Raw genomic sequence first — 18,430 nt, 5'->3', positions numbered from 1 at the left:
AATGGCATTGCCCCATTTGTTAGGAAATGGAAAGACTTGGAAAAAATTATATTAAGTGAAATAAGCCAGGCCCAAAGAAACATAGGTCCCATGGTTTCCCTTATTTGTAATAACTAGTATATGATCTAACATTTTTATGCTTATGATTTTAATAAATTTCCTATTAAAAGCAAAGTTTAAAATTAACTTTTTTCTTTAATAACTCAAACATATTACATTGTTGACATAAGATGTTCAGTATAATTTTACTCTTGGGATACATCTTTCAGATTGATTTGTTCAAACGAAGAAACTATGGCTCTGGCGCTGGTCAATTTGACACTCTTTATTTCTCAGCTCTGCTCTAGAGATTTGTCTTAGCACTTAGTAAAACCACTATTTTCAGGAGCTTCCTTGAACCAAAGTTTCTTTTTCTTTTTTTGTGCTAGTCGTGGGGCTTGAAATCTGGGCCTGGACACTATCCCTCAGCTCTTCAGTTCAAGGCTAGTGCTTTACCACTTGAGCCACAGCACCTTTCCAGGCTTTTCTGTTTATGTGGTGCTGAGGAATCGAACCCAGGGCCTCATGCATCCAAAGCAAGCACTCTACTATTGAGCCACCTTCCTAGCCCCCAAAGTTTCTTTTTTTTGTGTGCCAGTCCTGGGACTTGTTCTCAGGGCCTGAGCACTATCTCTGAGCTTCTTTTGCTCAAGGCTAGTGCTCTACTACTTGAGCCACAGATACACTTCTAGTAATTTATTGAAGATAAAGAGTCTTGCTGACTTTCCTGCCAGGGCTGGCTTCAAATTGTGACCCTCACATTTCAGTCTCCTGAGTAAATAGGATTACAGAGGTAAGCCCCAATGCCTGAACAAACCAATGTTTCTGTACATATAACCAGCAAAGAAAGAAACTATAACGCTTGTATATCTGTACTACATGGACTATAATCAAGCTTACAGACCTTCTTTATAAAAAGCAAGTAAAAAGGGAATTCATCTTACTTCATCTGAGAGGTTGTCAACTCTGTACAAATTGGGATGTGTTGTCAGCATAAGATGAACCAATGGCTGGTTTTTCACTTGACACATAGCAAAAATACGTTCATCTAGACGTGCATTTGTCCCAGTCTGGAATGATTTCTGTAATAAAGATAAACCAATGCCCATCAAAAAAGACATTTAAGAAACACAGAAGCTTGTATCTGTTGAAAAAAATATCCTCAGACAAAATTAGCAAATTCTGTAAATTAATTTATAAAAGAATCTAAGAAGTCATACATGTATTAAATTGTGACTATAACCTTACCTTTTAAGCTACCTTGTCTTCTTAGTGCCTATTTCCTAATTAGTAAAATAGGCTAAATACTCTTTATTTACCATATACTGATAGAGATACAATAATCTAAGCATCATGGGAAAAACAAGGTATACAGCAGATGACAAAGGTCTACATGAAGGGCCCAAAAGATCTACCAAGTGTCCTATAAATGCTGGGTGACAATTAATAGTGACTGTCATTGTTTCTCCCATAATTAGAAATCCAACAATATTTCAAAGCTTGGGAGTCAACGGCAAAAGAAATAATACAAATGATGATAACAGAGTAGAAAACAGTAGTAGGTAATAGCCTGTCACATGTCACCTGTGGGTACTGCCTACGTGTTCTTGCCAGGGTCATTGTCCTAAAAAACCCAAATGTTTCTCATGCCCATAAACAGTTGCTCAATTCTCAGGGCTTTATAGCATCAGTTTTGGGAGACAGGGCTTGGAAATATCTTAGATACTGTTGTCTCTCCCATACCTAACTCAGGATCTGGCCCACAGAAAGAGCTCAACACTTATTGAAAAAAAATGGACTCAATGTGACACCAGCAGCTCATACCTGTAATCCTAGTTACTCAGGGGTCTAGTTCTGAGGATAGCAGTTCAAAGCCAGCCGGGTTGTAAAGTCCATTAGATTTAATTTGCTCTCCAATTAACCAGCACAAGGCCAGAAGTTGAGGTGTGGATTGAGTAGTAGAGCTCTATCCTTAAGCAAAACAGCTCAGGGTCAGTGCTTAGGGGAATCAGGATTCTTGCAGGAGACAGGCCAGAGTGATCAGATATCAGCTAGCAGGGGACAGTGATGAGCCTGATCAAATACAGAGAGTGACCACACACGGAGGTTGGAAATTTGTTAACAGACTGACTCAGCCAACTTTCTCTGACTATAAGTCTCTTCAAATGGTAAGGTCCTTGTCCTCACAAAATGTACCTGACCCAGAATCACATATACAGTGTTGGGCGATTCCCAGGATAAAAATCTTGGCTTTTGACCTTTCATTGTTCTAGTGGCTGTTTTTGTTTCTACTTGTCTTACCTGTTTAAGGAGAGCCAATACAAATAACGGGAAAAGCCGCAAAGAGAAAGGAACCATGAGGCCAGGCTGCTGATTACTCAGGACTAAAGACCGGTAAGCTGCTAGAGAGTCAATGACCGCATTCACCAGGGCATCCCGGGCATCACTCAGACTGGCAGACACAGACCTGTCAACAGCTAATTGAGGTGAGGGCAGGGACAAAGAGAAACAAGATAGCGGTTTAGCAACTCCTCTAGTAAGGACCCAAGACCTTTTTTTTTTTTGGGGGGGGTGTCAGTTGTGGGGCTTGAACTCTGGGCCTGGGCACTGTCCCTGAGCTCTTCTGCTCAAGGCAAGCACTCTACCCCTTGAGCCACAGCGTCACTTCAAATAACAGGTAAAAGCATGTTCTGGGGAACCAAACCAAACCCTCCAGAGAATTTTTCTATTTTCTAGTAGTATAATTCTTGGCATTTTGATGCAAACCGGAAAGAAATCTAATCTTCCTGAATCTGTTTCCTTATCTGAAAATTGGAAACACTGTCATCCATTGAATCTAATGTTAATGATTTCAGTCTATTGTTTCATTTCATAAGGCACTGAGAAATAGAAAAAAAAACACCAAAATATTACTTGAAATATGAATTCATATTGCTGTTACATTTATATTTTTATATTTTACATTTATATTTTATATTTTGTATTTATGGACTTTAGATTTCAACTCTGGCTGGGCATCAATGGCTCATTCCTATAATCCTATCTACTCAATAGGCTGAGATTTAGGATTCCAGTTTAAGGCCAGCCCAGGCAGGAAAATCTGTGAAACTCTCATCTTCAATTAGCCACAAAAAGCTGGAAGTGAAGCTATGGCTGAAGTCGTAGAGCCTTGAGCACAAAAGATTAAGAACAGAGCCCAGGCCCAGAATTCAAGCTTCAGGTCTACAGGTCCGGGAAAAAGAGAGGAGGTGGGGGGAAAGGGAGTTTTTCATCTGTTATGCTGAATTTTTTTTTTTTTTGGGTGCTAGTTTTGGGCACTGTTCTTTAGCTTTTTCACTCAAGCTGGTGCTCTACCACTTGACCTATAGCTCTACTTCCAGCTTTTTGCTGGTTAACTGGAGATCAGGCTCATGGATTTTCCTGTCCAAGGTGGCTTTGAACTTAAACCCTCAGATATCAGCCTCTTGGTTACAGGTGTCACCTTTACCCAGACAACTTTTTTTTTCTCTTCTAATTAGTAAAAGCAGTACACTTGTTTCAAAGATTTCTCTATCTACAACTTATTCAATTCATGTGGTATGAAAAACATAGTCAGTAAAATAAGGAAATTTACTGCTATGACCAAAATCTTCACCAAGGCAAGCATTCTACCACTGGGCTATAACTCCAGCAATTTTCTTTTTTGTTTGAGACAAAGTCATGATATGTAGGCCAGGCTAGCCTCCAACTCATAATCCTCCTGCGTCAGCCTCCAGAGTGCTGTAACCACAGCCATGTACCACCGTACCTTGCTACAACCTTCAAGTTTTAACAACATATAACAAACAATACTAAAGCGAAGCTCCATAAAAGAAAATGCTCCCAAAAGCCGGGCGCTGGTGGCTCACACCTGTAATCCTAGCTATTCAGGAGGCTGAGATCTGAGGATCTCGGTTCAAAGCCAGCCCGGGCAGGAGAAACCGTGAGACTCCTATCTCCAATAAACCACCAGAAAACTGGAAGTGGCGCTGTAGCTCAAGTGGTAGAGCGCTCGCCTTGAACTGAAGAGCTGAGGGACAGCGCCCAGGCCCAGAGTTCAAGCCCCACGACTGACCAAAAAAAAAAAAAAAAAAGAAAAGAAAAAGAAAATGCTCCCAACAGGAAACACAGAAACTGGCTAATCCTGTTATAGGCAGGTTTGAGTCTATAGCAAATGGCCCCTCCTCCCTGAGGGAGACAGGCTGCAATACACAAACTCAGGTTAAACTTTATAATCTGTAAATGAGCCAACGGCATAAAGAGGCAACTGTACTTGAGATGGAAAGAAATATGGCAAGATATGGACAAGGCTGCAAACACATATGTGATAGTATTATTTTTTTTTTCTGATACCACAGTTTTAACTCAGGGTCTCATGCTTGTTCAACTAGCACTCTACTAATTGTGTGTGTGTGTTGTTCCTGGAACTTGAACTCAGGTCCTGGGCAATGTCCCTAAGCTTTTTTTCTAAAGGCTAGTGCTCTGCCACTTGAGCCACAGTGCCACTTCTGGCTTTTTGCTGGTTAACTGGAGATAAATATCTCAGATTTTTCTGCTCAAGGTGGTTTTAAACATGTCCTCATATTTCAGCCTCCTGAATAGCTAGGATTATAGGCACGAGCCACCAGCACCTGGCTGAGACATGGCTCTTTAAGTCCAAAGTAGATAAATGTATACAGACAGAAAGTAGCTTAGTGGTGGCTTAAAGCCAGTGGGCAAATTAGTAGGAGTACACACTAGTTGACCTAGCCATGAAAGTCTTTTTGGGATGATAAAAACGCTCTAAAATTAGACTATGACAATGTTGGTATAATCCTGTAACTATATGAAAACAACACAGCTAGGAAAGTGACTCAGCGGTAGAGTGGTTGCCTTACATGCATGAGGCCTTGGGTTCGATTCCTCAGCACCACATAAACAGAAAAAGCCAGAAGTGGCGCTGTGGCTCAAGTGGTAAAGTGCTAGCCTTGAACTGAGGAGCTGAGGGACAGCGCCTAGACCCAGATATCAAGCCCCATGACTGACCAAAAAAACAAAAACAAAAATTACAGCAGCAGGCAATAGTGGTACATATCTGTAATTCTAGCTACTAAGGAGTCTGAAATCTAAGGACCTACAGTTGAACACTAGCCCGGGCAGGAAAGTATGAGGTATGGCTCAAGTGGTAGAACACCAGACTTAAGTGAAAAAGCTAAGGGCCTAGACCCTCAGTATTGGCACAAAACAAACCAAAAAACCCTAATAGAATTGCACAATTAAAATGGTAAAGTCTTAACTAATATAATTTTATCTCAATAAAGGTTCTTTAAACAAAAAGATTATCTGTAGCAAATCTTTCCATAGAAATAGTTAAAAGGCCAACACCTAATCACCAAAAATATATTTTTCTTTTCATAAAAAAATTGTTTTGGCAAAGGTGATATTCAGAGGTGTTACAGTTACATGTTAGGTAATAAATACTTTTTTTTGTTTTATTTTGGGGGGTCAGTTATGGGGCTTGAACTCTGGGCCTGGACACAATCCCTGAGCTCTTTTTGCTCTAGGCTAGCACTCTACCAGTTTGAGCCACAGGTCCATTTCCCATTTCTGGTGGTTAATTAGAGGTAAGAGTCCCATCAATTTTCCTGCCTGGGCTGGCTAAGAACTGTGATCCACAGGTCTCAGCCTCCTGAGTAACTAGGATTACCAATGTGAGCCACCAAGGCTGGCTATAAGTACATTTCCTTTTGAACAATTAAATATCTTATAAAAGCTAATTACTGGGAGGAGGGATAGTGGGAGAAAAACAAAGGCATGGGTAACAATGTTCTACAAGAAATGTACTCATTACCTTACTTATATAACTATAACCCTTCTATACAGCACCTTTGCAACAAAATAAAATAAAAAGCTAATTACTTAAAGGAAAACAAAAATAAGTGATTTGCCTTTATTTGTAAAATATTTACCGATGATAGCAGCTCTTACCCATATTGGCCAATAGTCCTGAAATTGCTTGAACATCAGCTCCAAGAAAGACCTCATTCAGAGTAGCAACTACAGGCAAACACAAAGTATGGACTCGGATTCTTCTTTCACCTTTGGGGAAAGCACATGATGATAAGGGGCAGATACACACCAAAATATTATGCTGAAAGCAGTTCTCCTCAGTATAGAGGTGAGTAGAGTCACCCAGAAAGCAGAGATTGTATCAACACTCTATTTTTTGTTTTTATGTTTTTGGTAGTCCTAAGGTTTGAACTTAGAGCCTCATGCTTGCTAGGAAGGCACGAGGCACTCTACCACCACTTGATAGTACCTTATTGGGTTGGTTATTTTCAAGACAGCGTTTCATTTTATGTCCAGAAATAAATCTGTAAAAAGTGGGTAACAAATTGCTGGGCATTGGTGGCTCACGCCTATAATCCTACTCAGGAGGCTGAGATCTGAGAATCACGGTTCAAAGCCAGCCCAGGCAGGAAACTCCTGACACTCTTATCTCCAATAAACCACTCAGAAAACCAGAAAACCAGAAGTGGCACTGTGGCTCAAGTGGTAGAGCACTCGCCTTGAGCTGAAGAGCTGAGGGACAGTGCCCAAGCCCAGCGTTCAAGCCCCCCCCCAAAAAAAGTGGGTAACATTAATTTATAGTTTTAAATTATTTTAAATAGATACTATGATATCTGAACAACAACAACAAAAAAAGACAATATTTGGGGCTGGGGCCAGTGGCTCACATCTGTAATATTAGCTGTTTCAGAAGTTGAGAATGGAAGGCTCATGGTTCAAGGCTAGTCTAAGCAGAGTTCAGGAGAGACCTTCTCAACTCATAGCTGTGTGCAGTGGTTTGCACCTACTGTCCTAAACTAGGTAAGAGGCTAGAATTGGGAGTATCACAGTTCCAGGACTGCCTGTGCAGAAGAGTCCATAAGACTCCATCTCAATAGAAGGAAGCTGATGTGTTGTTGTGCCTGTCATCACTCAGGCCCAGATTCAAGCCCATGACTGACCAAAACAAAACAAAACAATGCCACAATCAGAAGCTGAAATTAAAAGGGCAATTTGAAGAGAATACAAACTGGCAAAATATTCCTCAAATATGTAAATAACAAGATTTTTCTAAGTAAACTCTATATTCAGTATTTTCATTTCAAGGAATCCACCTTAAAGAAATCACAATAAATAACAAAGATTTATTTATAGGCAAGAAATTATAAACACTTTTCTTTTTTTTTTTTTTGGGTCCAGTCGTGGGGCCTGAACTCTGGGCCTGGGCACTGTCCCTCAGCTTTTCAGCTCAAGGCTAGTGCTCTACCACTTGAGCCACAGCGCCACTTCCGGCTTTTTTGCTTATGTGGTGCTGGGAATCGAACCCAGGGCCTCAGGCGTGCAAGGCAAGCGCTCTACCACTGAGCCAACTTCCCAGCCCCTATAAACACTTTTCATATGAACAGAATATTAGAAAAAGCTAACTTTGTAATGAGAACATTGATGGTAAATTATGGTAGATTGCTTTGTAACTTTGTTCTTTTTGTCCTGGGGGCTGAATTCAGCTTTATGCTTGCCAGGTGGGTACTCTACCACTTGAGGCACAGCCCCACTTGTCCCAGTTTTCCTTGTTTTGGGGATAGGGTCTCATGGTTTTTGCATGGGCTGGCTTAGGCTGGGATCCTCCTACCCCCTTTGCTATGTAATTGTGAAGACAGACAATACCTTCATGCTCAATACAGGTTGAGATGGGGGATTATTAAATTGCTACAGCACAGTATCTTATAGAAGACTCTCAATAAGTATCTGTGACTGGGAGTGGCAGCACAGGCTTGTAATCCTAGGACTTAGGAGGTGAGGCAGGAGGATCATGAATTCTAGGCTAAGCTGGGCTATATAGCAAGACTTGTCTCAAAAAATAAAATTGACTGGACGCTGGTGGCTCACGCCTATAATCCTAGCTACTCAGAAGGCTGAGGATTACAGTTCAAAGCCAGTCTAGCCAGGAAACTATGTGAGACTCTTATCTCCAATAAACTACTTAAAAAAGAAAAAGCTGGAAGTGGCACCGTGTGTGGCTCAAGTAATGGAGCATTCTCTTTGGACAAAAGAAGCCCAAGCCCAGAGTTCAAGCTCTAGGTTTGCCCCTGTCCCACCCCCCCAAAAAATACCCCAAAATCCATAAAATCTGTGAATAAATCAAATGACAAACATTTTGGCTCTTTCAGGAATAGCAAAAAGCTCTTCTTTTCTTTCCTTCTTTTTTTTTGGTGTGTGACAATATGAGGCTTAAATTCAGGTGCAGGTACTGTTCCTTAACTTTTCTTACTAAAGGGTGGTACTGTACCACTTAAGTCACAATTCTTCTTCTAGCTTTATGCTATTTAATTGAAGATAAGAGTTTCACGAAGCATGATCCTCAGATCTCAGCCTCCTGAGTAGCTAGGCATGAGCCACCAGTGCTCAACTACTTTTTTTTTGGTCATGGAGCTTGAACTCTGGGCCTGGGCATTGTCCCTCTTCAGCTCAAGACTAGCACTCTACCACTTGAGCCACAGCGCCACCTCCAGTTTTCTGGTGGTTAATTGGAGATAAAGAGTCTCTTGGACTTTCCTGCCCAGGCTGCCTTTGAACTATGATCCTCAGATCTTAGCCTCTTGAGTAGTAGGATTACAAGTGTGAGCCACTGGTGCCCGGCTTCAGCTTCCTTTCTGACCTAACAAAATTATTAATTATTTCAAGGAAGACAGTTTATCATAGACCATGGAAAAAATCTGCCTTTAATGTTATGATTATAGTGAAAAATGCTGTATTATACACGTATAAATTTAATAAGAGGGTAGATCTCTTCTTATGTTACTTTTTTCTATACACTTACCTTTGCTTGACGTATACAACAGTGCTGACTGAAAAGAAACCAGCTGAGTGTCAGTGAGACTCTCTTCTACAGACATCTGTACTGCATACCCAGCATCAGGGTTGACGTTGGGTAGAGACAGTAAGTCTGTTGAACGGACAAAGAAGTTCCCATGGAAAGTATGAATGGATAGACCTGAAAGAGAAAAAGTTATCAAAATGACCTTAACTGTATTTTGATTTTTGTCTTTTTTTTTTTGGAACTAGGGATGGAACCCAGGATGCTGCATTTGCTAGGCAAGTGTTTTGCCACTGAGCTTTGTTTCAGCCCTCAAAATGGCTTTAATATGCTTGCTTATGGATACTTACTTTTATTTTATTTTTTTGGTCCAGGACTTGAACTCACTATCTGATGCTTTCATTTACTGGCTGGTGCTCAACCACTTGGGCCATGCCTCCAACCCTGGATATTTACATTTTATCTTAGTGACTTATCAAACAGTAAAAAAGTTTAGATAATACATAGTATTTAGTATGTTGAAGGGTAATAAGTGCTTGCCTTTGGAAGGAGCACTAGTGGGCTTTAAACTCTGAGCCTTATGTTTGTTAGTCTGGTGCTCTACCACTTGAGAGTTCCACTTCTGGCTTTCTGTTGGTTAATTGGAGATAAGAGTCTCACAGACTTTCCTGCTTGGGCTGGCTTCAAATCACAATCCTCAGATCTCAGCCTCCTGAACAGCTCAGATTACAGGCATGAGCCATGGGTATACAGTATGTGCTGGTTATTATTTGTTTGTCTGTTTATTTTTGTCGGTCGTGGAGCTTAAACTCAAGACCTGGGCACTGTCCCTGAGCTGTGTTCTACCACAGGCTAGTGTTCTACCACTTTGAGCCCCAGTGCCACTTCTGGTTTTCTAGTGGCTAATTGTAGATAGGAGTCTCATGGACTTTCCTGCCCAAGCTGTCTTTAAACCTCAGTCCTCAGATCTCAGCCTCCTGAGTAACTAGGATTACAGATGTGAGCCACTACTGCCCAGCTTGCTGGTTATTTCTGAGGTAGAGTCTTGCTTGTTGCCTGAGCATATACCTGGATAACAATCCACCTATTTTAGGCTTCCCATATTAGCTCGTATGACAGGCATATACAAGTCGCTCAGCAATCTGTTAAGGAAGTATTTTGTTTAACTTTCCTGCCTAGGCTGGTTTAAACTGTAATTCCCCACAATCTCAGTCTCCTGAGCACCTGGGATTATGGGTATAAGCCAACGGCCCCCAAGTTATTAGTGTCTTCTTTTTTTTTTTTTTTTGGGTCCAGTCGTGGGGCCTGAACTCTGGGCCTGGGCGCTGTCCCTCAGCTCTTCAACTCAAGGCCAGCGCTCTACCACTTGAGCTACAGCGTCACTTCCAGCTTTTTTCTTTTTGCTTATGTGGTGCTGAGGAATCGAACCCAGGGCCTCATGCATGCAAGGCAAGCGCTCTACACTGAGCCACCTTCCCAGCCCCTATTAGTGTCTTCTTCAGAGTAAAAATTTTCCAAATACCTTTTTATTGTTGTTGTTGTTGGCCATGAGGCTTGAACTCAGGGCCTGGGCACTGCCTCTGAGCTCTTTTGCTCAAGGCCAGTGTTCTACCACTTCCAGCCATAGTGCCACTTCTGGTTTTTGAGTAGTTAACTGGAGATAACAGTCTCATGGGGACTTTTCTGCCTGGGCTGGATTTGAACTATGATCCTCAGATCTCAGCCTCCTGAGTAGTTAGGATTATAGGTATGAGCCACCAGCAGCTGACTCAAATACCTTTTTGTAGGAAAATCTGGCTATATAATTAATATTTTAGGTGGGTAGTTATTTGGACCTTAGCAATTTCTTACTTAACAGTTTATCCTACAGTTACACTTATTGAAGTGCCATATTTCTTTGGACAAACAAAAAAATCTAAACAGATCTGTTTACTACAGCAAAATACTAAAAAGTACCATCATATTTACTACCATCATATTTACTAATAAGAAAAATAAATTGTGTTTGGTCATTCTAGTTAGTATTATGGTAAATGAATTAAAATAAATGGATTTATCTATATCATTATATATATAAATATACGATATATATCCCACGGAGCTGGAGTTAAATCTATAAGAAACACTTACCAAAGTGGTTACAGATACTACTTAACGATATAGTTTATATGTACCCGTACATTCAAGATGATATAGAAGGAATTTAGAGCCAGGTCCTAGTGGCTCACATCTGTAATCCTAGCTATTGAGGAGGGCTGAAATGTAAGGATTGCAGTTCAAAGCCAGCCCAGGCAGAAAAGTCTCTCAGATTCTTAATTCCAATTAACTACCAAAAAGTCAGAAGGAAGCTGTGGCTCAAGTGTTATAACACTAGCTTTGAGCAAAACAGCTCAGGGAAGCCAGCTGCTCGTGGCTCATGCCAGTAATCCTAGCTACTCAGGAGACAGATCTGAGGACTGTGTTTCAAAGCCAGCCTAGATAGAAAAGTCCCTAAGACTCTTTTTTTTTTTTTTAATTTTTTTATTTAAGGGGCGGAGGTGGTCCAGTTCTGGGGCTTAAACTCAGGGCCTGGGCACTGCCACTGAGCTTCTTTTGCTCAAGGCTAGCATTTTACCATTTGAGCCACAGTGTCACTTTGGGCTTTTTCTGTTTATGTGGTACTGAGGAATTGAACCCAGGACTTCATACATGCTAAGCAAGCACTTTACCACTAAGCCACATTCCCAGCCCTGTGAGACTCCAATAAACTACTCAGAAAAAGCCAGAAGTAGTGCTGTGGCTGAAGTAGTAGAGTGCTAGCCTTGAGCACAAAGAGGCTCAGGGACAGCACTCATGCCCTGAGTTCAGCCCCAGAGATAGCACCAAATAACAGACAGACAGACAGACAGATAGATAGATAGATAGATAGATAGATAGATAGATAGATAGATAGATAGATAGATAGATAGAATAAATCCTTTAAGGTAAGACTAAGTGAAAACAGGTATGCATATAGCTTGATATAAAAAACAATATTTACACCTATATGGAAAAGTAGTGCTCCTACCTTTGGTGCATCGAATTCTCATAACTGCCTCAAAGCCAATCTTCCTAGTGAGGTACCTCTGCAGTTCCTTCTGTAATTTCTGTACTTGAACCGGATTGTGCTGATGATGGTATGATGGATAGTAATATACACTACCTGCTGAGTACCGAGAAATACACCCTGGAAGAAAAGACACACTCGTTTTTAATTTATTTTTTCAACACTGGGGTTTAAATTCAGGGCTTTGTATTTACCAGGAAGGTACTTTAACCCTTGAGTCACATCTTTATCCCTTTGTGCTCAGGTTATTTTTGAGATAGGGTCTTGCTTTTTGCTCCGGCTGGCCTAGCCTAAAGTACTATTCACAATTTCTGCCTTAGTGGCATGCCACTAATGGCATCTTTTTCAGTTGAGATGAGGTCTCTTGAACTTTTTTGCAAGGCAGGCCCTGCCTTCTAAACCCAACCTCTTGAGTAGCTAGGATTATAGGTGCAAGCCACCATGGCTTGTTTAACCATTTTTGTTCCTTTCTTTTCTTTTCTATAGTTCAGGCAATTTTCCATTCCTTTTAAAGAGCGCCTTTAATTACTGTAACTATACCAAGGTTACCATAAGCATTTTCCACAGACTTTCTCTAATTTCTCAAGGTACTCTTAAAAAGAATTCACACAGCATTGCAGAAATGTCTCTAATTCTCTTCTACTGCATTAGAGTAGACTGCTACAAAGTTTGTAATAGATTTAACCTGACAGCTGGCCTGAGAGTTGTGAACTCCCAGCTAGTCAGGAGGCTGCATGTGTTGAGGTAAAAAATCCTTTGAGTCCAAGACCCTGGGCAACATAGCAAGACCTTATTTTAAAACAGACATTTAAAACACAAAATGAAACAAAACCTGGCTGTTTTAATTTTTTTTTGGCCAGTAATGGGCCTTGAACTCAGAGCCTGGGCACTGTCCTTGAGTTTCTTTTGCTTAAGGGTAGCACTCTACCACTTGAGTCACAGTGCCACTTCTGGGATTCTTTCTGTTTATGTGGTACTGGGGAATCAAATCTAGGACTTCATGCATGCTAGGCAAACCACATTCCCAGCCTCTGGCTGATTAATTCTCCCAAAGGAATAAAAATTCTTTTACTCTTCCTCCTCCTTGAGAATGTCATTATATAAATGCCATTTTGATATTCATTTACTATCTTAAGAACTTACCCAGAGAAGCCAAATCAGAATACTGTCCACTGAGAAGGAATAAGTCAACAGCTACCTGCTGACCAGAACAATCCAAGGCTAATTTCTTATAGAAGTCAGTAGATGGTGTCAGGTGTATTTCCTATTAATAATAACAGAAAAAATGATTTAAAAGTTATTAAATTATCCAAAACTGAATATTTTCATGTGTATACAACAATTATATTATTGTTACTCCACCTCTCTATATATAGGTAACAATGATCTCTGGGCATCCTATCTTTTTTTTTTGCTTTGTTATAATATTCCATTTTTTCATAGAGAATCATGTACTGGCCTAGTATGGTAGGACATGTCTCAACCCCAACATTTAGAAGGCTGAAGAAGGAAGATGCTGAGTTTGAGGCCAGTCTGAGCTATATAACACTCTGTCTCAAAAGACCAAAAAAGAAATAACATGTACTGTTTAAGAATTTTCTATGCATTTCCTAGGGATGTAGTTCAGTACAGAGTGCTCTTATCATCAGTCCCTAGCACCACTTCAAAAAGAGAGAGAGAGAGAGAGAGAGAGAGAGAGAGAGAGAGAGAGTGTGTGTGTGTGTGTGCGCGCGCGCGCCCAGTGGCTCACACCTGTAATCCTAGCTATTCAGGAGACTAAGATCTAAGGATTGTGGTTTGTGGTTTGAAGCCAGCCTGGGCAGGGAAGTCTGTGAGATACTTAGCTCCAATTAACCACCAAAAAAGCTGAAAGTGGAGGTATGGCTCAAGTAGTAGAGCACTAACTTTGAGCAAAAAAGCTCAGGGACAGTGCCCAGGTCCTTAGTTTAAGCCCCAGGATCAATGTGAGTGTGTGTGCATGCATGCACATACACATATGGTTTAAGGTAATAAAAAATTATTGAAAAAAAAAATGAAAGCATGGCTGGGAATATGTCTTAGTGGTAGAGTGCTTGCCCTACATGCATGAAGCCCTGGGTTCAAGTGGTAGAGTACTAGAAAGCTCAGGGACAATGCCCAGGCCATGAGTTCAAGCCCAAGGACTGGCAAAAAAAAAAAAAAGATGAAAATATTTCCCAGGTTCCCCTTCCCGCCGCCCCCATACCCCTCCATCCCTCGTTCACAAAACAGAGTACCATACTAGGCAACAATGGCTCATGCCTATAATCCTAGCTACTCAGGAGGTTGATATCTGAGTATCCTAGTTTGAAGCCAATTCAGGCAAGAAAGTCCATAGACACTTATTTCCAATTAACTATCAAAAAACTGAAGTGGAGCTAAGGTTGAAATGGTAGAGTGCTAGCCTTGAGTGAAAAAGCTAAGGGACAGTGCACATGCCCTGAGTTCAAGTCCCAGTACTGGCATTTAAAAAAAACAAAAATGAAGTTATCTATATTCTATTATTTTTTTTTTTGCCAGTCGTGGAGCCTGAACTCTGGGCCTGGATGCTGTCCCTCAGCTTTTCAGCTCAAGGCTAGAACTCTACCACTAGAGCCACAGCTCCACTTCCAGCTTTTTCTGCTTTATGTGGTGCTAAGGAATCGAACCCAGGGCCTCATTCATGCAAGGCAAGCACTCTACCACTGAGCCACCTTCCCAGACCAAATTTTTTAAGAGACTAATTAGAAACAATTCCACTATTTATCTATAATATGTATTTAGTCCACTGAGTACGTTATGAAGTGGGTGATATAATTACTTTTACTTTGTAAAACTGAGGAGCTAAAAAGCTAACTATTCAAGTTGTATACATCTAAGAACAGTATAGCACGTAACAAGTTTGACTCCAGAAGTGGAATCATATACTGGTTTATCTCTCAAACTCTTAAGTTTACATACACAAGATGCTCAAAAGCTGTCAGTGTGTGAAATTATGATCCTTCCTAACTGGTCATTCCTATATGTCCATAGCATGTCTCTTAGACTTATTCATTAAAGCTGGACTGGATTATTAGTGGCCTGGTAATGATATTAGAAACTAGGTATGGGTAAATCAGATAGAACGAAATGTAATAAATTAGGTGCATCTTCATAAACATGAAAAGCCTTACCTATTTCCTTATATCCCTCCTCCCCACAACTGAAAAAAGGAAACGAAATAAGCTATGTCACCAAACAAAGTACCAGGATAAATCGTATTAAAACTTAATAATTTCCTAACCTTAGCAGATGACCTCTGACTGGGCTCTTCTCGTGGTTTGAGGGCTCCGACACCAAGAGTTGGGAGTTGGGTTTGAAAGACAGACATTCTACCACCAGTTGGGGACATCAGCTTAAAGGCAGCCTGAAGTGCAGGACCCAATGCACTCTGGGTCTCCAGAGTCTTGGTAAACATTTGTGGCAAAGTTTTCAGTAAATCTTGAACAAGCTTGTAAAATAAAACAAGAAAAAACAAGTGTTAACAATTATTTTTTTTTCCACAATAGGTCAGTAGTATCTAATAGAACAGACAAGACATTGAGTCATGATGATGGTCAGAGAATCTACAGACACTAACAGTAAACAATGAAGTTGGTCAAATGACAAGAAAGCCATTTAAAGTCAACATTATATATTGGCAAGCAAGACATCAGAATCAGGGCCTTACAGTTCTTGCACATGCAATAGTCCAGCAAGACTGTAAGTCCAAAATGTATCTAAAAGAACCATTGCAGCTTAGAAATTTGATCTGTTTTAAGGCCATGAAATATGGCTTTCTCTATCACCTCTATGCACTTTATTCTTTTAGGTTCCAGAGTTTAACTCTTCCCTACTGCAAACACTAACATAATCCATTAACTTTGCCAACTAGGGATATTACAAAAGGAAAACAAAATCAAAACTAACTACCTCATATGCAGGTTAGCTTGTACGAAGAGAATTAATGGGGAAAATACTTTGTACCAGGCACAACGACCACTGCCAACAGCAGAGACCGTAGACTTGCTAGTTAAGATGTTACCCCTACGGCATGTATGCATGTACAGGGTAGACAACATCCCCCCTTCAGACACATTCTGTTCACCTCTCACTGTATTATGTCAGGGCAATTTCCAGGCAGGTAATAAGAGTTTCTTCTGAACTGACCCCAATGACACTCTGTGAATCAGAAAAGCAAAGGGCACTGAGAGCAGGCTGGCTAATGTGCTTCCGTGCAGTGACCGTAGCGTTCTCTCAGCAACCCTCCCCCTTCCCACGTGGCTGGCAGGTCAGGTCTTCAGGTATTCTTCCTTCTGGAAGAGGCTTATCTTCTACTCTACTACAAATAAGTTGCTGCATTAGACTCAAAAGTGACCAGCACAAGGGTGAACCCAAGAATTGTTCTTCTAACTTGAACTGAGAGCAAATATAAAATGCTACATATCCTAGAATTGTCAAGGAAAGAAATAAAGCTTTACCTAGGGTTCATTTTTTAAAAATGTCTTCAATATTTAAATTAAACATGGCAGGTAGAAAAATGTGCCTTACCTCTTTACTTTCATTTAAATTTACTAGTAAGTTTTCTGGCATCGGTACAAAAACATCTGAAAGAATAAAGAAAATATTTACTTGAAACAAGATGTAATTTTTAAAGATGTTCTAAACACAATGACATTGATGTAATTAAGCATCTCATACTTAAAGAAAAGCCATCTCCAACCATTACAGCAGTGTCCACATATGTTTAACAAGCCATTAATGGGACACTGATTCAGGTACTTATTAAAATTTTTCTGTTTTTTCTGCCTTGTAAAAATTAAGAAGCCTTCCAATTAGAAAATACTGGTCCTGTTAGACATTGGTGGCCCATCCCTGTAATTCTAGCTACTCAGGAGGCTAAGACCTGGAGCAGATCTTGGTTCATAGCCAGCCTAGGAAGAAAAAGTTATAAGACTCTATCTCCAATCAATCACAAAAATGCTAGACTATAGGCATGGCTCAAATGGTAGAGCATCAACTATGAGCAAAAACAGCTGTGAGTGGGACAGGGAATGGCTTAGTGGTAGAGTGCTTGCCTAGCATGTACAAGGCTCTGGATTCAATTCCTTGGTACCATATAAACAATAAGTACAATTAAAAAAAAATTTTTTTAAAGCCAGGTACCAGTGGCTCATGCCTGTAATCCTAGCTACTCAGGAGGCTTGAGATCTGAAGATCACAGTTCAAAGCCAGCTTGGGCAGGAAAGTCCATGAGACTCTTATCTCCAATTAAATACCAGAAAACTGAAAATGGTGCTGTGGCTCAAGTGGCAGAGTGTTCACCCTGAGCTGAAGAGCTCAGGGACAGCACACAGGCCCAGAGTTCAAGCCCCATGACCAATACCAACAACAAAAGATAAATAAATAAAATAATAAAAAATAAAACAACAACTGGGAGCAAAAGAAAAGATGAGCAAAAGCCCAGGGCCCTGTGCTCAAGCTCTGGTAGAGAATTTTAGAAAATTTAAAAACAAAACAAATACAAAAACAAAAAAGACAGGAAAAAAAAGAAAGAAAATATTAATCTGTAAGCACTCAGTAGTTTGTGTACTATGTAAGGGCCTGGCTTCTTCGGTTGAAAACAATTTAGCATTTGTATGGAAGGCCCTGCAAACCAGCCAAAGATACTATTTTGGCAAGTAAACAAAAGAAAGGAGAGAGGGGAAGGGAGACAAAGGAAAAAAGTTTAAAAAAATTAAAGGCAACTAATATGACACCTAAGAATTTTGCTTTTATTCAGAATTAGTATAGTTCACTAACTTCTATCATTCAAAATGCCAAGGCCTTCTGCAGTGACTACACAATCCAGTGAATCAGAACACATTCTGATCACTTTGTGGGCCTCTTAGGATTCACATTTTTAATTCTCGCTTTTGGAATTAAATTCATTTTGTTAAGATATAAGCTCACTGAGTGAAAAAAATTATAAGAAAAAAAGGAGTAAGAAGATTCTTAAAAAGTAATGTCAATAACTAGTCAGGCACTGGTGGCTCATAGCTATTCGGGAAACTGAGATCTGAGAATAGCAATTTAAAGCTAACCCAGGCAGAAAAGAACTCTTATCTTCAGTTAACTACCAAAAAGCCAGAAGTGGAGCTGTGGCTCAAGTGTAAAGTGATAGCCCTGAGCACAAAAGCTCAGGAACAGTGTGTTCAAGCCCCAGGACCAGCACAAAATAATAATAAGACCAATAAATAATTTAAAACTTCATTTTTTCATTTTTTAACAGTTTTACAAGCCAGGCATGGTCATGCACACCTAAAATTGCAACATGCAGGACACAGGGGCTGGTAGATCATGAGACTGTGAGTTCAAGGTTAGCTTAGGTTACCTAGCAAGATCCTGTCTCAGAAAACAAGAGTAAATTAACAACTTAACTGGGATGTAAT

At 40.3% G+C, this 18,430-nt stretch overlaps 1 protein-coding gene across 1 annotated transcript in view; it reads right to left on the bottom strand.

The window, feature by feature from the left end:
* The window catches only part of Sec24a (SEC24 homolog A, COPII coat complex component), a 65,635-nt gene that overhangs the window by 8,905 nt on the left and 38,300 nt on the right, over positions 1–18,430 (bottom strand). The window contains exons 12-19 of the mRNA XM_069993783.1: positions 16,551–16,606; positions 15,265–15,471; positions 13,128–13,248; positions 11,946–12,104; positions 8,903–9,076; positions 6,025–6,135; positions 2,341–2,516; positions 984–1,121 (exon numbers count right to left, since the gene is read on the bottom strand). Coding sequence (XP_069849884.1) covers positions 984–1,121; positions 2,341–2,516; positions 6,025–6,135; positions 8,903–9,076; positions 11,946–12,104; positions 13,128–13,248; positions 15,265–15,471; positions 16,551–16,606 — 1,142 coding nt within the window. The remainder of the gene's footprint in view (positions 1–983; positions 1,122–2,340; positions 2,517–6,024; positions 6,136–8,902; positions 9,077–11,945; positions 12,105–13,127; positions 13,249–15,264; positions 15,472–16,550; positions 16,607–18,430) is intronic.

This window comes from Dipodomys merriami, unplaced genomic scaffold (genome assembly GCF_024711535.1).
Source record: "Dipodomys merriami isolate MVZ:Mamm:240054 unplaced genomic scaffold, mDipMer1.0.p SCAF_44, whole genome shotgun sequence".
NCBI lineage: Eukaryota > Metazoa > Chordata > Mammalia > Rodentia > Heteromyidae > Dipodomys > Dipodomys merriami.
This window is presented reverse-complemented; position numbering and strand designations above follow the sequence as displayed.